This window comes from Numenius arquata, chromosome 6 (assembly GCF_964106895.1).
Source record: "Numenius arquata chromosome 6, bNumArq3.hap1.1, whole genome shotgun sequence".
NCBI classification, from domain to species: domain Eukaryota; kingdom Metazoa; phylum Chordata; class Aves; order Charadriiformes; family Scolopacidae; genus Numenius; species Numenius arquata.
This window is the reverse complement of record NC_133581.1, coordinates 59,070,163-59,093,228: the sequence shown is the minus strand read 5'-3', so window position 1 is coordinate 59,093,228 and position 23,066 is coordinate 59,070,163. Positions and strand designations below refer to the sequence as shown.

Below are 23,066 nucleotides of genomic sequence, written 5' to 3'. Positions count from 1 at the left end.
AAGCCATGTTATCCATTCAGGCAGATCGTAGGAAAGGTGGGAGGAATGCCGTGAGCGTGAGCTCATCTAAGAGAACACCTTGTGGCACTGGATCTGGAGTGCTGTGCGTGAGCTCCCTTGCTGCATCGCAGAGAAGGAAACTTGTGGAGATTTATCCCGAGATACAATGCTCACTCAAAATTTATACAGTTTATACGTACTATTTTTACAATTTATACTCAGCCTGTGAAAGTGTCAGGCATGCTGGGGTCTGTGTAGGTGGCACCTTCTGCCCAGAGATCGGAGGCAGCTGCCGTCTGTTCTGTTCTGACACTGGTGAAGGTCTCAGCTCTCTGGGAATGCCCAATGTGACCCCTCCACAGGTCTGTCACTGGCTTTGGCGCTGGACCTGGCACCCAAGTGGCATGGGACTACTCTTTGGGAAAAGCACCAGTCATTCGACCGGTGTAACTTGAACATAGTTTTAAAAGAAAGAAAGAAAAAAAAAAAAAAAAAACCAACACTCAAGTCGGATGCCATTGTGGTGGCTTGTGTTCCTGTAAACATCCCCAGCCTTGCAGTTGTTCACCTGTTCAAGAATTTGGATGTGAAGCTAGAGCACAACCATGATGTGTTTGTGTGAAGTATTGTGCTTTATCTTTCACTAAAAAGAGAAGCCTTTGGTGCAGACGTTGGAGCTGTTGTGTTTACATCCCCAAAAGGGGCTGGGTGAAGGAGGTGTTGACTGTGGTGTGTGTTGAAGGCCTTAAACTGTGACTCTCGGTATGAAGAATTGAAATTAAAACTGACCTTGAAGAATGCAGTGGATTTTAACCCATGAAGAATGCTTTGTGCTCTTTAATTAAGCAATATGCACTGCTGTTTTCTTGGGAGGAAGGGAGAGGTTCAACGCAATTTGTGTTTGACCCTGTCTAGCAGCAATTTAAGGAGCAGAAGAGGTGTCTATATGTGAGGGCCAAAAATAGTTCAGTTCTCTGCACCGCTGTTCCTATGTAGCAAGCGTCAGTAACGTGTTCCTGGGCTGCTGAACGCGGGAGGATTATTGAGAGGGTCAGAGACTCTGGCAGCAGTGGCAGCTGGCAAATTAATTTCCTCAACAGTAGGTGAACAGGTCTCACTTGAACATGCCAGGGGTTGGTGCCGTTCCGGACATACCCATGGTAAAAAAAAAAACAACCCATGCACCAAACCATCTCGCTACTGTAAAGCATTCACTTTTTGCCAAATCTCAGTCCTGTTCAGCCAGTGTTTCTGCTACCCCCTAATGGTATATTAAGCTCAATGCATCTCCAGCCTTCCAATATGATTAACTTAGACCAGTTTGAGAGAGATCAGAGGAACATTGGAGCCTGAGGCTTTAGGCTAGCAGCCCCAAAGCCAATGGTGGCCCACATTTCCACAAGCCCTGGGCAGAATTACCAAGTCACAGCACTTTGTCTTAAATTGCACTGTATTCTTATGCCTCTGTGTTGCTATAATGTACATATATATTGGATTTTTTTGTAGATAAGACATTTTAGATAAAATTTTTAAATGGGCTCCTCCAAAAATATTTTATGCCAGATGTCTAATTTTTTTTACACTCAGGATTAACATGAAGTTGGATGCTCTGTGGGCAGGGAAAAGATAATTGGATGGTACATTGGCTTTAAAAAGGTAACAATGCATGTTTAAAAAAAAAAAAACACTGGAGAAAAAAACTGCTTGGGAAAAATCCATTAAAATATATTCTATGTTCTGCATAATAAAGACTTTAAAAAAACCTGCTATATTGTGATTTTTTTTTTTCTTAATGAGGCTTTTCCACTGTTTGGGAGACCAAACCCTCTTCCCTTTCCTTCCTAAATCCCTCTACCACGCCCCCCAAAACCAACCCCAACACATGAGTTTCATCCTGGCGTGGCTGGGTAAAAGCAGAGCCTGCTTGAGAGCTTGGATGGATCAGTGTCCCCCTCTCGCCTGGGACTCCAGAACCAGGAAGCCTTGTGTGTCAGATGGATGCCTAGCTGTTCCTTTCCGCTCTCGGGTCCATCGTGCAGCAACAGCCCTGATGCACGGACTAGAGAAGCTGCTTCTGTTGTGGAGAGGTGGCTCTGTAGAGGCTACTCCTGTGAGTGGCCGCTGTAGCTCTGTGGGACCCACATGAAGCTGGCCCCGCTCGGGAGTCGGGCTGTTACCCTTGGGTGCTGTTGGAGTGTCAGGCTGCTGTCGGCTGTCACGCCGCTCATGAGATGTTTGAAAGGGCTTCTTGATCCCTCTCGCGTGGGATTCTTGGCTTCACATCTTGTCTTGCGGTCTGTGCCTTGTTTTAAACATTTCCTTCCATTCATCTCAGCCCTAAGGTTGCATAAACCAGATGTCGGTGTTTGAAAAGGCGGTGCGGGTCCTGTGTTCAGCTGTGGGTGCACAACTGGGCCCAGGTGCTCTGCGGGGTTGTGCTAAGGCTGCTGTAGAAACGTTGGACTTTGTTTTTTTTTTTCCCTGCTTAGGTGTCCCCTTCTGAGGTCTGTGCCAGCGCCGATGCTTTTCCTCAGTGGGCTGCAAAACCTTTCCGTTTTCTTTCCATAATAATTCCTTCACAGTCGTTTCCCTAATAATTTCCTTCACAGGCTGATGAATGCCTGCGGGGACCCGTAAAAGATGCTCTCTAGACCCCGAGCAACCGCCACAGCGTGCCTTTGGGGGCCAGAAAAGATGCTGCCGGCGCAGGAGGGAGCAGATCAAAGAATAAAGACTTATTTTGAGTGATGGAAACTTCCTCCCGCGGCTCGGGAACAGCCGGAGCTTTCACTGGGGAGCACAGAGCCCCGTTTCTGCCTGTCGGAGGGGGGTGGCCGCAGCCCGCGGCCCCCGCTCGGAAAAGGGGAAGGGGGCGGCCTTTGCCAGCGGAATCCGGCTCCGCGACCGAAAGCTTTTCTCCCCGGGGGCGAGGCGGGAGGCTTTGAGCCCCACCACCTCCGCCGGCCGCGGCCCGGCTCCCGCCCCTCCATCCAGGGCCGCTCCATCCTCCCCGCCTCATGCGGCCGGGCCGGCCCGGAGCCACCGGAGCCCGCCGCCGCCCCGCCCCGCCTCGCCTTGCCGGGAGGGCGCTGCCCCGGCGCTGCGGCGGGGGCTCCCCCGGAGGGAAGCGCCCGGTGCCGCGGGGCTTGTGGAAGGCCGGCGCCGCCGAGGCGAGCCGCAAGCCCGGGAGCGGAACAAAGAGCCCCGGGCCGGGCCGGGCCGGCCCCGCCGGAGGGGCAGCGCCGGGTAGAGGAGTGGGGCGGAGGGGGGGGTGTCGCGGCCGCCCGGGCCATGCAGCTGCCGGGAGGGGAGGAGCGGCCGGCGGCGCCCCGGAGGGAGCGGGGGGGAGGTCTGGCAGCGCCGGCAGCCCCCGAGCGGGGCAGGGGCCGTGCCCGGGGCCGGCTGCCGCGCCGCTCGCCCGGGAGGGGCTTGACCGCGCTTCATGCGAGAAGGAGCCTCTCCCCGGCGAGCGGCGGGGAGCGCCCGCCCCCCCTCCGGTGCCCGGCGTTGCCTGAAGAGCCGCGGCAGCACCGGGGAGTGACTCGGCGAAGCCGGGGGGGGGGGGGGGGGGGGGAGGAGGAGAAGAGGAGGAAAAGAAATCAGATTGCCGAAAGGATTAGGAAGGGGGGTGGGGAGGCGAAGCCCTCTCCCCCCCCCCCCCCCCCCCGCACACACTTGTGAAGCTTTTCAGGGTTATCCTTCAGCATCAGTGGCACCGGCCGGCGAGCCCGGGGGAGCAGCGACACCGAAACGTGCTCGGCAAACTGCAAGAGAGATCAGAGGGAGCGGAGCTGCCGGCCCCGGCCCCTGCCCGCACCCGCGGGGGGCTGCGCTTCCCCTCTGCGATATCTTTTATATATATTTTTTAATTTTTTTTTTTTTTTTTTTTTTTTAATTTTCCCTGCTCCTCTCGCTTTCCCGAGGAAGGACGGGTTTTGTAGCCTTGCGGGCGGGCGTGCTGCCGGGCCGCCTGCCCCGGGCGGGCGAGGTGGGGCGAGGGGGAGGGAGAGATGCCTCTGATGAGAGGGCAAGTCGTGCTCATCCTCGGCTTCGTCGTTCTGACAACTTTCCTGGCTGCGGTGCGAGGGCTGCCCGTGAGGAAAGAGCGCAGCAACAGCCCCAAGGAGAGGAGCTCCAAGCTGGCGGAGGTGAGGCAGCCTTTGGGGAAGGATGGAGAGGCGGGAGGGTGCCGGGGCGAGCCCTCCTCAGCCTCCGCACCCTCTCCGGTGCCCGGGAAGGCTGAGGGGGGCAGGCGGCCACCTGGGCGGTCAGCGGGGCTCCCTCGGAGGCGGTTGTGAACGTCCCGAGGGAGCAGCATCCAACACGTGTTCCCGGGCCCGGCCGCCTGGAGCCCCGGGTGGAAAAGCAGCAGCGGGGAGAAGCAGGGTTTCGTGCCTCCCTTCTTCTGGGCTGTTTCCGCACTCGCTGAGGGGCAGAGCCCTTTCTCGGCTCTTTTCCGGGATTTTCGGGTAGCCTCAGGTCTTTGCGTCGCGCAGAGGCTGCAGGAAAGGGGCTGGTTTAGGTGCTTTGAGATTGGGGCCGAGTGCCGTGACCCAGTGCCCGGGAAGATCCGTTGCCTCCAGGGGGCAACATCCCTCGTAGGAGCGAGGACTCCGGCCACAACCCGACCTGCAGTAAAATTAGCAAGGTTGATGGCTTGCCAGGAACTCCAAAACTCCGCCGCTACAAAAATAAGACGTGACGGATTTCAGCCACCAGCTCTCCTTCCCGTTGGGACGACCCTGGGGCAGATTCCAGAGTGGTCATGCTCCGTTCTCACCCCATCCGGTGTCCCCCGGGCAGGCTCCCTGCGCCCCAGCAGCATCCCCCGGGCAGGCGGCCTTGGGACCCCCCGCAGGCTCGGGAGGGGAGGTCCCGGGGCTGCTCCTCTCCCTCCTCTGCGAGCAGGATCCTGGCTCCAGCCAGCGCTGGCTTCAGAGTGTGGATCGTGGAAAGGGAAACTGAAGCAGGCAGCGAGGGGACTGGTCAAACTGGGAACCAACTGTTGGGACCTGATGGGGATGACAGGAAGGGAACGGGTAAAAATTCCAAACTACTGGGAGGGCAGGGTTTGATTAAGACAGACAGACAACTGAACGGTTAAAACAAGCTGTTTCCATCTTGAAACTCTTCTCTGGAGAAAGAGTGGTTCAGGCAGCAGAACTGTGTTTAAAAAATACTCTTTTGAAGAATCCTACTGCTAAAAGTGAGTGAAAAGAATCAATGGGAAAAGTGGTAGGAGGAGGTTGAGCGGGACGGGGGTAAGAGCAGCTCAGCCTTTGCTGGTGATACACAGCAGCAGGTTCGATCCGCAGAGTCAGCCAGACTGGCAGAGGAGGTGCCGAGTGATGGGACTATACCTTACTGCTGGTTATTGCCAAAACACAGTACTGCTCTGTGGAGGAGTCAGGCTGGCAGCTCCTGTCGGATGCACTAAACCCCATTCCAGCATGGAATCCAGAGAACAAGCGTGAAGGAGGAATACGCCATATGGAAAGCCTGACCAACGGGCAGGAGGGGGCATGGGCTGCGTCCACCCGAGTACCACCAGTTGAGCCTGGTAATGCTTTTAACTGGAGCAGATGCGAACAGGGCTGCTGGGGATGTAACGTGCTGTCACGCTGGTAGTACCATGTTGGTGCTGTACTTTGCCAGTGAAACTTCAAGCATAGACGTAGATGCCGGTTCACTCACCAAACAAATGCCAAGTGGAGCGTGCTTGGGCTCCAGCTGGCAGAGGGAGTAGGGATTTACCCTTGAAATCCATTAAAGTATTGCAGCGCTGTGGCAGGGGGCATAAGATAGGGCGTGTTAGGAAGCTGTGCAGGTCCCCACCGCAGGACCCTGCAGCGCAATCTCAGGCTCCTTTTTATCTGACATCTAAAATACATCGGGAAGCGGGGCGAGCTGCTGTCAGTCCCAGTTTGTGAATGGCTGTGAATGGGGAGCATTGTGCGGCCAGCCAAAGATCACATACGGCACTTACACAGCGCAGCCTCTGTCCCCCGGACCTTTGCTTCTCGCAGAAATACAAACATACAAGACGTTTGTAGGCAAAGGTTTGAGGGTGGAGGTTAGGAGCAAGGAGGAAGATGAAGACTGGGTCCCTTTGGGGGTCTGTGGGTGCTCCCGTGCACAGCCTGCCTCCCTCGGGGCACTGCCTGCACGGTTTGCATGACAAGGAGAAAGCGGGAGGTATTGGCATGTGTCTTCTAGCTGCATTTTGGGGAGGAAATCCTCTGTTTCTGGTGCATACAGCGTGGAGTTCGGAGTAGTCGTGCCCGGCTGTTTGAACTAAAGTGGAGAGCCCGAGCACAGCAGTATGGTGGTTAAAAAAAAAAAAAAGAAGAGAAAATGCAGAGTGATTTTGGGTCATACGGACAGATGGTTCCTGTTGCAGCGCTGATAGGTCCTGTCTCTATGGCAGCAGGGCAGCCACAGCTGGAGTATTGGTTACACTATGGGTAATGCCCTACAGATGTGGGTAGAATGAAGGGGGCCAGCAGGAGAAAAATAGAAATGACGGAGCAGAGCAGATAGGCAATCAAAACCATTAGGCAATTACGTGACTTGGACTTATTTTAATTTAATATCTTTATTTAAAACCAACATTTGTCCTCTGTTTAGAATTGAATGGGAATTTTTATAATCTGTGCTGAGCTTCAGAGTTGCACTTCTATACTAGAATAATTTAGAAAAATTAAAACCATTAAGGTTGTCAGTAAATTTTTGAGTTAGAAAGTCTTCTAATTGCAGGAAAGATGGCAGGAACACATGATTTATCTTTGGGCAATAGCCCAACCTATATATCCCAAAGTCCTGTACCTCAGTCAGTATCTGTTGCTTCCAGCCATTACCAAAGGAACAAGTACTTGCATTTACATTTTCTGAACTGTGATACTGTGCAGAAAAGCTTTGCCCGAGTTACAGTGAGCCCAGCATAAGCAACAGATATAGCGAGAATATTTTCTGTTTCCTCAGTCTATTTGGCCGTGAGTTGAAAAGGCAGAATACTGTCTTTCCAAACTGTGACTTAAATCTAATGAGAGAAGATACTTGCTCATTTGGAGGCTTTTTGGTGATGTTTGGGAAGGCAGATGGGCTCCGAAGCAGCAGGCGGGTGTACAGCAGGGTTTCTAGAAGCACTTTTGCAGGTTGGATGCATCACACTGACATGGGCAGAAATGGGGCAAGTCCAAGCGCCGACCCGCACCAGCGGCTCTTCAAATTTGGGTAACTGAATACTTGGAAAAGCTTGAGTCCCTTGTGGAGACAAGGGACAGCTCATCATATTGCTTAATGTTTTGTTTATTTATGAAGTCAGGGGGTTTAAATGCAAAATATGTTTTGATAAACTCACTGGATTTCAAAATACTGGCTTTGAGCATTGTTAATAGATGTCTGGATTCTTTCCGACCGATACCAATTGGTTCCAGTGCTCTCCCAGTAAACAGAAAATAGCTAATGTTCTAGCATGCTAGAAATGTAAATGCTAGAAGTGATTAGATCTGTGCGAACTGACACAACCGCTTCAATAACTGTGCATGGAAATAATACTACTGGCGGTAACAGTGATGGGGGTGTTGGTGGTGAGGGTCCCGGCGGTGACAGGGTGCAGCAGAGCAAGCCAGTGGTGTTTTATGGAGTGTCCGAGCCACACAACGCAGCTCCAGTGGGCTTGGTGGGTGCTCTTTCGCAGGAGGGAACTGCTCTGAGAGGGGGCCGAGGGCCATGGCAGCGAGGTCCCCGAGGCACCCGGGGGTGTTACTGCGGGGCTGGGACAGGGGCAGGGTGAGAATCCAGGCTGGAGCTTGCTGTTGGAGTTTCCCTGGTCTGAGGCTGCAAACAAAGCAAACCTGACATCTGTGATAAGAGATAACAGAGGGCAATAAAAGAAATACCAAGCGTAGCATAAGGGCTGTAGCTGGCTTCAAATCAGTGGGTTTGTACAGCACCTGGTATGACTGGCTGCTGGCCCCTGAGAAATAAGGAAATGAATAACAAGAGTACATATTATTTACTGGTTACACCAGGCGGCGAGAACAGCAACGGGAAACAATACTTAAAACTGAAGATCTACAGCAAGATGTTTTGCTTGCTGATTAAAAATCATCGGTAGCAGTCTTGATTTAAATCAGCCTGCCCTGTGCATAAGGAGTCTGAGCGCAGAGGAGCGCTTAAGAATTAAGCGTATAGCACTGTGATGCCTGGCTGGAGATATCAGCGAGCAGAGGGTAAAGGAGCTCCAAGGAGATGTGGTGGGGCTGTACTAGGTAAAAAGCGTTAAAGGGAAATGTCAGCTGGGCTGGAGTGGAGTTTGTCAGGAGACTGTAAGTTGGGGTAGCCCTGTCAATTGGGAGCCCTAAGGCAGCCCAGACACACTCCCTGGGGGGACCGCAGGGGTGATGGGCTGGCAGAGCCAGCTCTCCCATGTGGCCCCCCAGCACTTACTCCCTCTTGACTCCCCTAGGGCTCTCTGGCCGAGAAGACGATCTCACTTTCCCCAGAGCCATCTCGCCCTGCTGCGCACCTCCAGCTTGTGTTGTCACCCGTGTCCGCCCTGCGTAGGGGCACCCCACCACACTGCTGCCCCATTGGGAGGGCTCAGCTGGGGTACGAGTGGGCAGCCGGGTCGGTGCTGGCTGCCTGCACAGCCAGATCCCCGCAGCCACTGCAGGCTGTGTCAGTAGCAGAGTCATTTTGCCTGCGGATGTGCTTTTTACCTTTTCATTTCTTCAGCAATTAAGCGTTCTTGTCCCTGGCTTTGTCCTTGGCGGAGGTCGGATTTGTGGGTACAAAACGTGCACTGAAGCATCCTTCCGCTCTGAAAGGGGCTCTTTGTGTGCAGGGAGGTACTTCGCCCTTTGTAGCAAATTTCCTTTTGAGAAGTGCCAAATTATCTTAGTCAACACAGTTGAAAACCCTCCTGCCCTGGGACTGAGGCAGGAGCAGAAACAAAGGGGAGCCGGGTGTAGGGAAGCTGCCCAACAAGGGGGCTTCTTCCCTTTTCACTGCACAAATAGGTCTGCTGCCTTCCCATTGTCACAATCAAAGGGGTTCCTGTAAAAGGCACATGTAAGGGGAAGAGATGAGGCAGAAATCGCTCCACAGGGCATTGCCCAGCCCTCTCTCCAGGTTCCCAAAACTGTCCAGCTCTTACAGACCTTCTCCTTAAAGACAGTTAGGCTGAGGAACTCATCCTGCCTCCAACCGTGGTCCCTCCAAGCTCAGGGAAGTGACGGAGGGAGTGTGCTGAAGATTAATTCCTGCTTTCCTCTTGTCAGTGTCTTAGGGGGTAGGGAGTGTAAACCAGGGATCTTCTGTTTTTTCATAGTATTGATAAATATTCTTCCACTCAGAATAATCCCCAAAACAAGATGCCCGGACACTTCCCACAGGGAAGCGTGAGGACAGTCTGAGCTACAGTCACAACAGCAAGGCCCATGCCATCCAGCTCTTCCAAAGCAAGCGTTGTCAGCCAGAGGCTCAGTTTTTGTATAAAATACCAGAGCTTGTAACCAAGAAGCGGGGAATAGATTGCTTCCACAGCAGCCAAAGTCCCAGGGGAGGCCAGCTGTGCCATGCCGTGCAGCACCTCCAGCGAGACAAGGTGTTGTACAGTTGTCTTTAGGTCCACTGTTCCCCCTGAACTCTTCGGTTCTGCGGTTGCATTACATGGTTAAGCTGGCTGTTCCTTAGAAATTGAAGATCCCTCCTTAGGGGAGCATCTAGTTCTCTCCTGGGGAGCATCCACAGGGTGGCCCCCCTCACGCATCCAGTGGAGGAGATGTGGGGCTGCCCACAGGTCCTATGGGCATCTCAGGGTCAGCTTGGCTTCCCTTGCAGTCAGGATTACAGCTTGGCTATTGCGAGTCCGTGCCCGCCCTGACCGCTTCTGAGGTTACAGCTGAGGTCCTGCTGGGAAGTGACTGGCCAAATGGAATAGGAGGGGTCAACTGGGGCTAAGATGCTGGGGAAATGGAGCTCCCAGTTTGGATGTGCCCTGGATTTCCTCTGACTTTGGGCTTGCCTCTGCAGCCCTGCAAGCCTCAGGCTCCCATCTGGTGGGAGGAAAAAAAAGTAATTATCATTTGGTGAGGCACTTAGAAGTAGCAGGGGCTGTCCTGAAAAAGCTTATGAACAAGTGAGTAACTAACGATGCGGACTGGAGCTGGAGCGAAAGGTTTCCCTACCCCAGACCCTTTCTCCACCCGGTGCTGACATGTGGAAGTCATTAAATCCTGTCCCCAGGCTGGGGAGGGAGGCTGAGCCAGCCCTGCGCTGGGGACCTGCCACCAAGCACCTGGGAGAGAGGCTGCTGGCTGGGAGTCACCCTGGCTTTGCCCCTTCAGGAAGCTGGGTTGCAACGTCCCTGCCTGGATCCCGTCCCATGCAGGGCATGGAGATGCTCCAAGTCCAGCTCAGGTGCCCATTTCGTCTGTTGTTGAAGGGATCCCTGGTGAATTTGCATCTGTTTGGTCGGCTGCCTTCCCTGCCCCATTGCCTGCATGGGGGGGGAGGTAGCCTGTGCACCCTGCATGGGACAAGGGGAGCAGGTGCCCCCTGTGCTCCCTGCCAGCCCTGTGTCCCCCCCCCAGTGCAACCTCTTGTAGCAGGCTGGGGGGGCAGGGGGAGGCTGGCATTGTGCTGGTCCCTCTGGTTTCTGCACTTACTTTGCTGTATTTGTTTTTTTTTTTTTTTCCTTTTGCAGTTTTGCCTGGGCTGCGGCGGGGAAGGAATCAGCAGCTGGAGCAGACGGAGGGTTACAGTGTGCAGGCTAACAAATGTGCATCATTAGCTGGAACAAGTTAATGGTTACTGAAGCACATGGGGTTTAGAGCTGGAACAAGTTAACAGCAACTCAGGGCGATGCATTAAGAGCTTATGCGTATTACAGCTCAACTATGCTAACAGAAAACACGTGCCCTAGCAGGAGCGTTTGCCAGAGAGCACCAGAGGGTATGGACCTGTGTCTGTTCACCTCTCCAGGGGACCTCTCGTGCAGTCCCTGCGGGGGCCCTGCTCCCATACCCACTGCTATGCTCCTTCTGAGCAGCTCCCAGCTGGCCTGGCTGCAGCAGAGGTCTCAGGGGTACCTTTCTCCTTGCCACTGGCTGGGCTCCTCGCATCAGGCACCACCTGTGAAGGGTCAGCCCTTGGACCTGTGTGCCTGGGCAGAGCCTACAGCACGAGCACAGCCCCGGCTGCTCTGCTGGGTGTTGCTAACCAGATGCCTCAGCTTCTCCACTGCAAGGCCTGTGTGGTTCATCCATGTGGGAGGCAGGGCAGTCGCTCCTGGGGGGCAGGTGGGGAGGAGAAACTGAACTGTGGTAGACCTTCCTGAGAGCCTTCTCCAAGTATGACATGGGAGACCTGCATCTATTCCGGACCTTGCTGCAGGCTGCCTGAGAGACCTGGGGCAGGTTGTTTTCTTTGTCTGCAAAATGGGGGGTTTACAGCATTTGTCTCAATGTTAAAGAGGGAGAAGGTATTTATGGTAGAGAAACGCCTGCATGTGACACTGAGGAGGGCAACAGCCAGGCATGGCAATAGGTGAAAAGCCACCTGGCTCCTGCTTGTCCTCCTTGTGTCACTGGGGAGTTGCTTTCTCCAGATCTTTGCAGCTCATTTAGGTGAATATGGAAGGAAAGGTTTTATGGTAAAAAGAAAATAAATGTTCTGATTTCTGTTTTGTACTCAGCTAATTCGTAAGTGGGCAAGTTTGCAACAAACTGCACGGCAGATGTTAAAATAATGTTGAAGAGAGCTTGGGGGAAGGAAGAAGAAGATGCTTGTGTAGACTCAGCTCTATTGAGGAAAAGATCAAGCATTCTTCTGGTGGGTTCTTGTTTCAGTACAGTGTGGTAAAACTCTTCAAAGGAAATCTAACACAAGCAGTAATGATTAAGCAACAAAACCCCCCATTCCTTATAATTACAGCCCAGTGCAATACCAGCCTTTAGCAAATATGTCATTTTCTTCACTGCAGTGTTAAGAAGCCCAAAGCACAGCCTGAGCGTTGCCTCTGATCTCACTCCCGTGTGCACAGGTTTCTTTGGTTCAAGCTAAACAAGTCTGAATTTATGCTCTTGCTAATTGGCTCGGGAGATGTGTGGGTGGAAGCTGCATCCCCTGAGCTTGTCCTGTGCCGGGACTCGCTCCACGCTGCTGATGCTGATCCGCAGGCTGATGCAGAGGCTCCAGCAGCGCTTCACGCCCTGGGGAGCCGTCTCTAGTGTATTGGCTTGGGTTTAACCCCGTGACAAAGAGCAGCTCTGCTCAGCAATGTATACAGTTACAAAGAGCACTGCCAGTGGGTTCACTGGTGGCTTGCAGTGCCTACGAGGTGCTGAGGAACACGCTGGAGAGACAAGTACCTGTGGTTGTGGTGGCAGCGTAGTGGTGTCCCTGGTTGCCAAAGAGCACTACAGCACAGGGACTAGTCTGTTGATGTTTTCAGGTTTTTATAAAGAGCGGCAGCACATGAACGTCGGTCCTTTGCTTTCATAACCCAGATTTAGTTCAGTCTTAGAGAAGTTTATAGCAAAATCGCAGATTTTAAGACCGGAAGAAATCATTAGATCCTTGAATTTCTTCCCTAGCACAGATGCGGTACATATGCATTGAGCCCAGTGACATGGGTTTGACTGTCTCCACAAGAGATACTGCCACTTTCCTTGTTAGCTTGTTTCTGTGGTTAATCACCTACAGTGTTAAAAGCATGATCCATATTCCTCAGTTGAATTTTTCTGGCTCTGACTCAAGCACGTTGGTTCCTATTATGTGTTTCTGTTCTGGATTAGAGAGTCTCTGGTCTCTGATGGATTATTGCGTTAAAGAACTGGGAAATCAAGTCATTGCCTTCTCTGTGTAACATGACAAACAAATTGAATTGTACAAGTCTTCCACTGGAAAAGTCTTTCCATTGCTTGAAATGGTTTTGTGGCTGCTCTCTTTGCCATCTTCAGACTTCTGAGCAAGTTAGAATAGAGGTGTATGGACTAGAAATGGAAAAAGGTCAGCCTTTAGTCTATAGACAAATGATGTGTGGCCTTTCCCCACAACTTTTCCATACGTACTGTCGCCCGTGTTATGTACAAAGCAGGCACAACACTGGGGTGAATTGCTGACGAGTTCCTTCCCTTTCCTAACATCTTTGCTGAGCTTGTGTCCCGAGGTGTTTCGGTGGTCAGTCCTACACGCAGGAGAGCCTGGACTATGTGGGAAGGGCTCCTGTGCTGGTAGGAAGGTGAGTGTGATCCTGCTTAGAGCCTTCAGTCTAAACATAGTCTTCACAAATGGAAAGTGCATGCTCACTCCTGAGTGCTCCAGAGTTTCTCTCAGGTTCCTGCCCTGGAAACCCTTATTCCCAGCCAGGCAGGATATCCAAAGAGTATGCAGGAGGAGCTGCAGCAATTCCCCCTTCATCTTTTTCCTTTGCTTGGTGCTGACTGGTAGCAGGAGAAGGCTGGGGCTTGGCTGCGAGATATTGATGGCTTCCTGGCACTGCACTAGCTGCTTCTGTGGTGTGGTGGCAAGTGTCCTTCCCCAGCAGCAGAAGGAGAAGGGAGCTGCTGATGAACAGCTCTGTGACAGTTTGAAGCCTTTCTCCAATGCTCTGTGGAAAGCAGAGTTTTTGCTCTGGACAGGCCAGCTCTTCTCTTCCCTCAGCTGATGCACTGCCGTGGCTTAGCTCCAGGCTGGACGGCTTTATCCAGCTGTTCCCTAGGCAGGGCAGAGGAGAGGGTGGGTGTCATGCCACAAGATGCAACCTTCAAGGACAGCTGGCTGCGTGCCTGGCAGGAGCCCCTTGGTGACACGGAGAAGACATCTGACCATCAGGATCGTGGTGCCATGGATGCTTTGACCTGGAGGGAATACTGGACCTCATAGGACCTCACTAAAATTCGTGGCTTGATCAGCTGGGGCAGGGCACTGAGCAGGACCTTGCTCAGGAGGGCCATCTTCTGATGCAGGGACAAATTTTAAGCCAGCAAAACCTTGGAGCGAGGCAGATGTTAGCAGGAGGGAAGGATTGGGTGGTACGGTGCAGAGACCGTCACTGAAGGACTCTGGGCCATCCAGGGTGGGCACCCCCAGGGCCTTTGTGCCTCCGGAGGATTTGGGAGCCAAGGGAGCTCTGTTCACCCCGTGGCATTCTCGCAGACAGTTCCCCTGGGGAAGTTTTACATTTTCCCTGTGGGAACAGTACTCTGAATTTCTTGAGCTTGTTTGGGCGTAAAATCTGAATTAGGCACTGAGTGTAAGTTCGGAGACTTGGAGTCTGTTCCTGGCTCACTTGCTCTGATGTCCTTGGGTGAGCTCGGATCTTGTTGCCAGAGGAGACCTTGCTTTCCACGTGTATTAAATTTGGGTTGTCTGTGTAACGAGCTTACCCAGCCCTGATAAGCTCATTGCAAATTAGGCAGGAGCGCCAGCCTTGCAGGGCTGTTGGCAGCCCCTTGTGCAGGGGTTGTGTTGGGCACGAGCAGCTGGCAGCAAACCCAGCACCGGCTGGCAGTGTCGTGCGGCCAGCACCGGGACACGGCCAAGTTTGCTTGGCCCCCCTCGCTGTTTCTGCTCCGCCTGGGTTCCTTCTTGCTCCCTGCCAGGGAGTCCTGGGCACAAGTGAGAGGCTGAGCCACCGGGAGACAGACCGGGGCAGAGTCTGTCTTTCCCACAGGTCCTTCCCAAAACTGTTGTGGTTTCGAACAGGGGCAAAGGGAGCTGGGAGGGGAAGGTGCAGGCAGAGAGGGGTCTGTCTGTACCCACGTTTGCTACTAGCTGTGCCACAGGAGCCCTCCTGGTCAGGGAGAGGGGTGAGCCCCAAACGCTCTCACCAGGCAGCACAGGCTCCCTCCTCCCCGCAGCCCTCTCTCCTCCGGGCCCATCTGGTGAAGTCTGTCACTGGCCCTTCCCCGCGTCCAGCCCGTTCTGGGCAGCAGCCAAGGGACCAGCAGTGTCCCTGCTGCTCTTTTCCCTCCCCCGGGGATGGGGGGGTCGCGGGCTTTGATGTGCGGGCACAGGGCTGGGGACAGGCTGTGTGTGCTCATGAGAGCCTGGCCAGGCTCCAGCTGCCTTTGAAGTGCTCCAGTGATCAGGATGAAAGGGAGGGGAGTCCTTCCCCAAACCATCTGGCTCTAATTGCAGGTAGAAATGCCTCTCTTCGTCCCCGCCGTGGGGAGGGGGCACGCCGCTCTCTTCATTAATCCCGCGGCTCTCGGCTGGGCTGGCGCGAAGGGCGAGAGCTTGGGAACAAAAGGGGGTTTCAGCTGGGCAGCCAGAAATAGGCAGCCGCTGGCGGAGATGCTGGGGGTTCGGGCACCTCCGCTCCCAGCCTAGGGCTGCGGGGCCCTGCGGACCTTCCCGGGGACGGCCTGTGCCGCCGGGGGGGGGGGGGGGGGCTTTGCCAGTTGTTCCCATCTCCGGTTTCTCGGGCGCACTGGAGCCTGCTGGCCCTTTGACTCGTGCTCTTTTATGCCGGCGCGCGCCGAGCGCGGGGACGAGGAACGTGGGAACTCGGCATGAGCCCGGCCGTTTGGCAGGGTTCGTTGGGTGCATCCCCGTGCCCCCGGCCGGCCCGCGCTGCCACCCCAGCGAGGCTCCCTGCCCGCTCCCTGCCTGCTCCCCCTGCACCTCCTGGGCAGGGCTGGCCACAAAGCGCCACGTGCCACCGCAGCGGCAGCAGTGGTTAGAGCCATCGGCAGCGCTGGCAAGTAAGTTTTGTTGTCCTGTTCTGCCGGGCATCTTCCCTTTTCCCAAGGAGATGGTAGAGGTAGCTGGGTTATATCTACCAGCACTTTCTTTCCGTCCTTGTGGTAGCCTTTGGGCAGCACCTGAAATCTCAAACCTGTGTTGCTTGAAGTTGTCTACCCTAATACCGGCACCACAGAACCATTTATGTAGGTGAAGTTTTTCCACTTGTCATAAAACCCTTGTTATAAACTTTTTGCATAAATATATAAAATTATTAAATGTTAGCTCTGGTAAGTCTGTGATCAGAAGCAGCCCTTGCCATTACCCATCTTTAGGGACCAAGCGATGGACAAAAAGTGAGAGTGAGAAGCAGAATGGGAGAGACAGAGCGTGGTTGCAGAGATGGGAAGCACCAGCCTGAGTAGACCTGTAGGTTATTCAGGTGCAGTGGGACTGAGCGCTGGTACAGTACAGACCACTGGGTATTAACCTAATTAATTAACATGTTAATTGCTGCCCTGTTGCTGCAATAAGATGGGGTGGAGGAACCATTTGGTGCAGGAGATCAGACCTCCCTTTGCTGGGCAGCAGTTTGCTCCCTGCACAGCCACCCTGGAGAGATGTCCTAACCACCTCTTCCCTCTCCAGGTCTCTGCCTCGTCTGACCCCCGTTCAGCAAGGGACGAGGAGCTGCCACCATCGGGCAAGGCACGGGGGCTGAGACGGAGCGGGCAGGCTGGCCCGCGGCGGCACCGCCGCCGTGGGGTGGCTCAGCAGGCTGCCAGGAGCCCAGCGGTGCCCCAGCCCGGCAGCGCTGGCCGGGAGGAGAGCCTGCCCTTTGTGCTGGACCTGCAGAGCTTGCCAGGGCTGGCCAACGTGGACCTGAGCGCCCAGAACCCCAACATCCAGGTGGGGAGCCAGTCTGGGCGGGCTGCAGGGGAATATGGGCAAGCGCCTCATGTGCTCCCCAGTCTTACTTGGTTCCCTAAGAGGAAAGATCTCGTGAGCAGGATCTGTGTGGCCGCTGCATTCTGTCTTCTTGGTAACTACCAGATGCAAATAGCTGGCACGCACAGCTATTCCTTGCCAGAGGAATTTTGCTCATGGCCTTTTCCCAGCCCCAACCCCTCTCCGTAGAGCAGGAGCAAACAGTCCTACGGGGGTGACCTCTCAATTTCTGAAGGTGATGTTAGTCCCCATGGGTGACCACCAACCCCTCTGCACCTCCTGCTCTGCCCCTGCTCAGTCCTTCCAGATGAGGCAAGACCTCTTGCTTTCCTTGCGTGGTCCTGTAGCTCAAAGCATCTCTGGCCTCTCGGGCTGGGAACCAGTGCATGGGCTGGTAGGTCTGTCCCAGGGCTGTGCCCCGTCTCACTGCCCTGCCTCATATCTTGCTTTCAGGTGACCATCGAAGTGGTGGATGATCCTCAGGCTGAGATGGAGATGGACTTGTTGAAGGAAACAAGCAATGACTGGTCCCTGACATCCTCTGAATGGTTGTCCCACAAGGACCTCTTCTGGCCCCTTTTCTGGGAGTACACCGACCCCGCTGAGGAGGAAGAGGAGGAGGAAGAGGATGACAACCTGGATGTAGGGGACAGGGAGGAGGAGGAGGAGGAGGAAGAGGAGGAAGATTACACAGCAGAGTATGAGGAAGAGGAGTCCACGCTCAGTGGAGTGGGAGGTGACTGGGATCAGCAGTGGCCTGCGCAGAAGAACTGGATCTTTAAGGAAAAATATAATTACGGTGAGTCCTTGGGTGCACGCAGCTGCCCTGCAGACCAGCACTGCCTTCCCCTGTCCTGCTTCACCCGCAGCCCTGTCTCACTGCAGGGAGAACAGCCCTGTACTGGGGATCACAGCATGGTGGTGCTCAGCTCCTACTTAGAAAATAAGTAAGCATGCCGAGGAGCAAGGCCAGCACCTCGCTGGGGCTGCCAGTGGTCAGACATGCCAGTGTCCCAGCAAGAATTGCCCTTGCATGTAATCAGACTGGAGCATGGATGCTGGAGCTGGAAGGCATGCTCAGATGAGAAATCACAGAATCACAGAGTGGTAGGCATTGGAAGGGACCTTCAGAGGTCATCTAGTCCACCCTCTAGATCTAGCAGGTTCAGCTAGAGCAGGTTGGACAGGAACACATCCAGGCAGGTTTTGAATATCTCCAGAGAAGGAGAATCCCAACCTCTCTGGGCAGCCTGTTCCAGTGCTGTTACCCTTAAAGTAAAGAAGTTTTTCCTCATGTTGAGATGGGATTTCCTGTGTTCCAGCTTGTGCCTGTTGTCCCTTGTCCTGTCACTGGGCACCACTGAAAAGACTCTGGCCCCATCCTCTTGGCACTCGCCCTTTAGATATTTATAAGCATTGATGAGGTCCCCTCTCAGTCTTTTCTTCTCCAGGCTAAACAGCCCCAGGTCTCTCAGCCTCTCCTCATAAGAGAGGTGCTTCATTCCCTCGACCATCTTTGTAGCCCTCTGCTGGACTCTTTCCAGTAGTTCCCTGACCTTTTTGAACCGGGGAGCCCAGAACTGGACATAGTACTCCAGACATGGCCTTACCAGGGCAGAGTAATACACTGTAAATGTTTAAAATATTTTAAAATATTTACTAAATATTTTAAAATATTTATTAAAATGTTTGAAATAATCACAGTGTAATTGTTTAATGGCAAGTGCTGCTGCTATTGACTCAGGTCCTTGTGGTGACACCAGTGCCAGAAGCCTTTGCCACGGACCTGGGCACCCCCCCCAGGAGAGGAGCTGCAGGGGGCTAGATGGGAGGTGCCGGTGGGCAGACAGGCCAGGGCACCACAGCAGCTCCCTCCTGCAGCTTCACAGCCACAAGCCCTAAACCAGTCAACCTCTGCTAACACGTGATGCTTCAGTGTCGTGGCCAGTGCATCAGGCAGGTTCGGTGAGGATGAGGATGGGCAGCAATGCCTGTCCGGGTCAGTATGGCCGTGAGAAAAGCTGTGAGAATGAGAGCCTTTGCTCAGGCTGGGGTTGCTTCCCTGGGGTTGCCAGTGAGGACAGGGTTGGCCCATGGCATCACGTGGCTGGGCACCTCCATATGTCCTGGTCAGTGCTGGCCCTGCATCCCTGTAAAGGATATCCCAGGGACAGGGCAGAGCTGATGGGAGGTCCCAGGTGGCTGCTGGCTCCCCTCCTGCTGAGGGTTTGCTGAGGTACACCACTCTCTGCTTCTCCCCTGCCATGCAGACTATGAAGATGAGGAGGAGTGGAGCCTCTGGTCCCCTTGCAGCATCACCTGTGGCAGTGGCAACCAGAAGAGGACCCGGTCCTGTGGCTATGCCTGCACAGCAACGGAGTCGAGGACCTGCGACCTGCCGCGCTGCCCTGGTGAGCCCTTGGACATACCAGTGCTTGGACACTGTCCAACCCCAACATGGGCTGGTCCCCCACCACTGCGGGCTGGGCATTGCTTGTGCTTCAAGAAGTAGTTATGTTTAATGTGATCTGTTCTGGGCTAATGACTGTGGGGGTTTGTTTCCACGAAGAAGCTCTGCTGGGGCTTCGTGGCTTCTCAGGCAGTTATGTGATGTCCAAGAGGGTGGTAGAGGTTGTGTCCAGCTTGGTGTGTGACTCCCTGCACCTCTCTAACACTGGGCAGCTCAAAATCCTCTCCTGAGGCGTATTGAGAGCTGGCTCCATCCACTGGAATTTGCATAACCCACAGCCTTGGGCAGGTCTGTCCTGCTTGTCTTGCTGCTGTCCCTTCCTGGCGCAGGGCTGTGTCACCAAAGCAGTGGCGGGAGAGGGGGTGGAAGATGGATGGTGTCTGTTGCCCTTATGGAGGAAAAAGCCCCACCATTCCTCGTGGTGTTCAACCTGTCTCTTTGGATTTTTTCTTTCCTCTCAAGGAGCAGAGGGGGAAATGGTCTTCCCCACAGAGGAGACGCCTTTCAAAAGCGACAACACCACAGAGCTGTTCAACTCAGGTCAGCCTCTGCCTCTGCCTTCCTCTGGGGGCTTCAGTGCCAGACGCCATGGGGGATGTAGCTGGCTGGTGGGGAGGGCTCTAGCAAAGGCTCCCACATCTAGTGTCCAGACCTAAGTGACTCAAACCACTGCCCACGTGTAGGCTTCAACAGTCATGCTGGGAATCCCAGTTCCTCCCACAGCCCTGGTACAGTACGGTCCTGCTTTATGGTGCAGTGGCTGAGGCCAGCCTGCCATGTGCCCTCTGCCATGGCAGGGCGCTCCTCCTGCCAGCCCAGTCCCTGTAGCCATGGTGCCCTCGCAGGGGCTCTGCCCCAGCACAAAACCACTTCCTTCTGTCACTGCCTCAGGGATGGAGCCTGGCTCTAGCTCATCTCAGGAGCCTGGCTGCTCCTGCCCGGCGCCTGCAGGCTCTGCTGGTGGTGCTGGTGAGGCCATGGGCAAATGGCAGCTGGGTAAAGTGGGGTGTGGGGTGCGTGTGCCCTCACCCTTTTGGTGCTCTCCTCACCAGAGGTGGACAGCTGTGAGAAGTGGCTGAACTGCAAGAGCGACTTCCTCACCAAGTACCTGAGCAAGGTGCTGACGGACCTGCCCAGCTGCCCCTGCTCCTACCCGCTGGAGGCCGTCTACAGCGCTGTCAACCTGCGGGATGAGGGGCAGGGCAAGAGCTTCCGATGGCGGGATGCCAGCGGCCCCAAGGAGCGCCTGGACATCTACAAGCCGACGGCGCGCTTCTGCCTGCGCTCCATGCTCTCCCTCGACAGCACCACCCTGGCCGCCCAGCACTGCTGCTACGACGAGCACACCCGCCTCATCACCCGCGGCAAGGGGGCCGGTGTCCCCAACCTTATCAGCACCGAGTTCTCCCCGGAGCTGCACTACAAGGTGGACATGCTGCCCTGGATCCTCTGCAAGGGTGACTGGAGCCGCTACCACGCTGTCAGGCCCCCTAACAATGGGCGACGGTGTGCTGACAACCCCACCGAGGAGGAGTACCTCTCCCAGCTGCAGGAGGCCAAGGAGTACTAGCCGCAGCCACGCTCAGAGGAGCCACGGCCACCGCTGGCTCCCACCCTGGCCATCCTGGCAAAGCCCCGGCCCTGCTAATGGGCTCTTTGCTGGCGCTGGGCAGAGCTGGGAGGATGCGCCGTCCATCTTGTCCCCTCAGAGGGGTACGTTGGCCCCCCTCAGAGTTCCAGGGGTGCCGGAGGTTATCCCGGTGCGATCCCTGCCGTGCCACTCAGGGTGGTCCCGCACCCTGGGGTGCCTGGGCTGGCGTGCAGGGAGCCACCAGGGATGGGAGGTGTAAAGGGAATGGGGGGCTGCTCCCATCTGCTTATTGCAACCTTGAAAGCTGAGCATCTGCAGGGTGGAAATGGCCTCAGCTCCTGCTGGCTTCATGCTACATCTGAGGAGCTGGCTTGCTGCAGGCAGAGCTGCCTGCACTTGCCTGTACACCTGCCCTGGCACACACTGGTCTTCTTCTGAAAGTGGGGGTGATCCTCCTAGGGAGGGGCAGGGCTGTCCCAGCCATGCCTACAGATCGGGGCCTTCCCGCTCCTCCATGCGTGGTTGGGAAGGAGCAAGGAGAGGCTTAGCAGGGGTCCAGGGGGAGAATGGGGCAGGAAGAAGCTGGCCCCCTGGGCTCCCCTGGCAAGATTGCCTTGCCACCATGCTTTTTGGCTGCGAAAGGGAACACTGGGTGCCAAAGCCAAACAGGGGTGGACCTCAGAGGAGGTCAGCATCAGAGGGGGACACCACCTGTGTGCATTTCAGCCGCTCTGCCTCAGTGCTTGAGGGAGCACGGTGGCAACACCCATGCAAGTCCCACCACCAGCCCAACTCCACACCTCGGCTCCCCAACAGCTCCCCAGCAGGTTTCAGTGCTCAGGAGCACCAGTGGCATGGCCCAGCAGAAGGTCCTACGTTTCCCACCCACAGCCCTGCTGGGGGCAGGAGGCCACCACTCATGCCATTGCTGGAGAGGAGCAAAAAACACTGAGCCAAGTTCCCCCTGGGGATGGGAAGACGTTAAGGTGCTGCTGGGAGCACCCAGCATTGCCCCAGTCTGGTCTGCTGCTGGCCTTGGGCTCTGCTCCATGCTGCATCTGCCCAGGTCCCCAGCGAGAGGCAGCCCAGAGAAAGTTAGTTGTGGGAGCATCCTGCACTCCTCAGGCTCGCTGCCTGGCCAGGTGAGCAAGTGTGGCTCCAAAGGAGGAAGACACACACGTGCTAATAATGTCAATACCTAGTGTCTGCAGCTCATGGATCATGATGCTCTCTGTTGGCCCTTTGGTCTTGCCTGGGTTTTATTCAGCTTTTCACAGGTCCGTGGCAGTTTCTCCCGGCATGTTTTGGGAGCTCCCAAGCTTTCCACACAGAAACTAGGCTGAGCACCTTTAACCCTGGACATTCAGTTGCTTAACCTGGCAGAAACTGTTCATAGCTTTTATTTAGCCAATTTTATGCATCAGAGGAAATAAAAGAGCAAGTCAAGCACACATGAAGAAGAATGGAGTCATTTCTAGACTAGAGGTTTCACCCAAGGCTGTTGGCTACTCCATGTTTTTCTGCAGGACACCATTGGACAAAAAAACATCTGTCTGGGTGCAGAAATCCTTGGTTGATAGTCCTTTGCTAGGTCTGCCCTTCTTGCGGAAGCTTTCTCCAGGTCCAGTTAATATCCACAGTCTGATAACTCTTTGGGAAGTCTTTCTGGGAGTGTCTTATATATGTAGAGCGTATGTTGATCCTTTTGCCTTGGTTACTGATGGAATATTGCATCCTTGGTCATCAGTACCTAAGACTTCATTGCTGGTAAAACAAAAATATTAATGAAGTTATCCCTGAATTATTCTTATTTAACTATTATTCCACACTCGTATCCCCAGATTCCAGTTATGGGTGCTATCAAAACCCAGGCAGACACTGTCCATTTCCCAACAGGCATGCAGTCTGAGATGACCACTGTTATGTACAGGGTGAGAAGGAAGACACAAGCAGATAAGCATGGATGGTACCAGGGACCCAGACCCTGGTAAAATTTCATGACGATTACATGTTCCCTAGCCCAAATGGTCATTTGCTCACTAGTATCTGGTAAAGAGGTAGATCATAAAGAGGTGGTCAAGAGGGGGTGGCCCAGAACATGTGTGGGGAAACTCAGCAACAGACATGGAAGCATTTGTACTGGAAGCAGACAGATTGAGCAGCCAAGGTCATGGAAGGATGAGTTTATTCTCTTCTATTTGGCAGAACATCTTTTCATATTTCCTCTCCCATATCATATGTCATCATTAACATCAGCAGACTCTCAGAGGAGCTTATTTACCATCAGAGCACAGACTTCTTTAAAACAATCTCCCATTAAATGTGCCTAGTGTCCAGTATTGGACCCACACATGGAAGCAG

At 54.4% G+C, this 23,066-nt stretch overlaps 1 protein-coding gene across 1 annotated transcript; it reads left to right on the top strand.

The window, feature by feature from the left end:
- The first annotated feature begins 4,010 nt into the window (after window positions 1–4,010).
- Window positions 4,011–20,684, top strand: ISM2 (isthmin 2). The gene is made up of 6 exons (XM_074149744.1): window positions 4,011–4,148; window positions 16,345–16,605; window positions 17,098–17,443; window positions 18,915–19,055; window positions 19,577–19,654; window positions 20,167–20,684. The coding sequence occupies exons 1-6, from the start codon at window positions 4,011–4,013 to the stop codon at window positions 20,682–20,684; spliced, it is 1,482 nt and encodes a 493-aa protein (XP_074005845.1).
- Window positions 20,685–23,066: the final 2,382 nt, after the last annotated feature.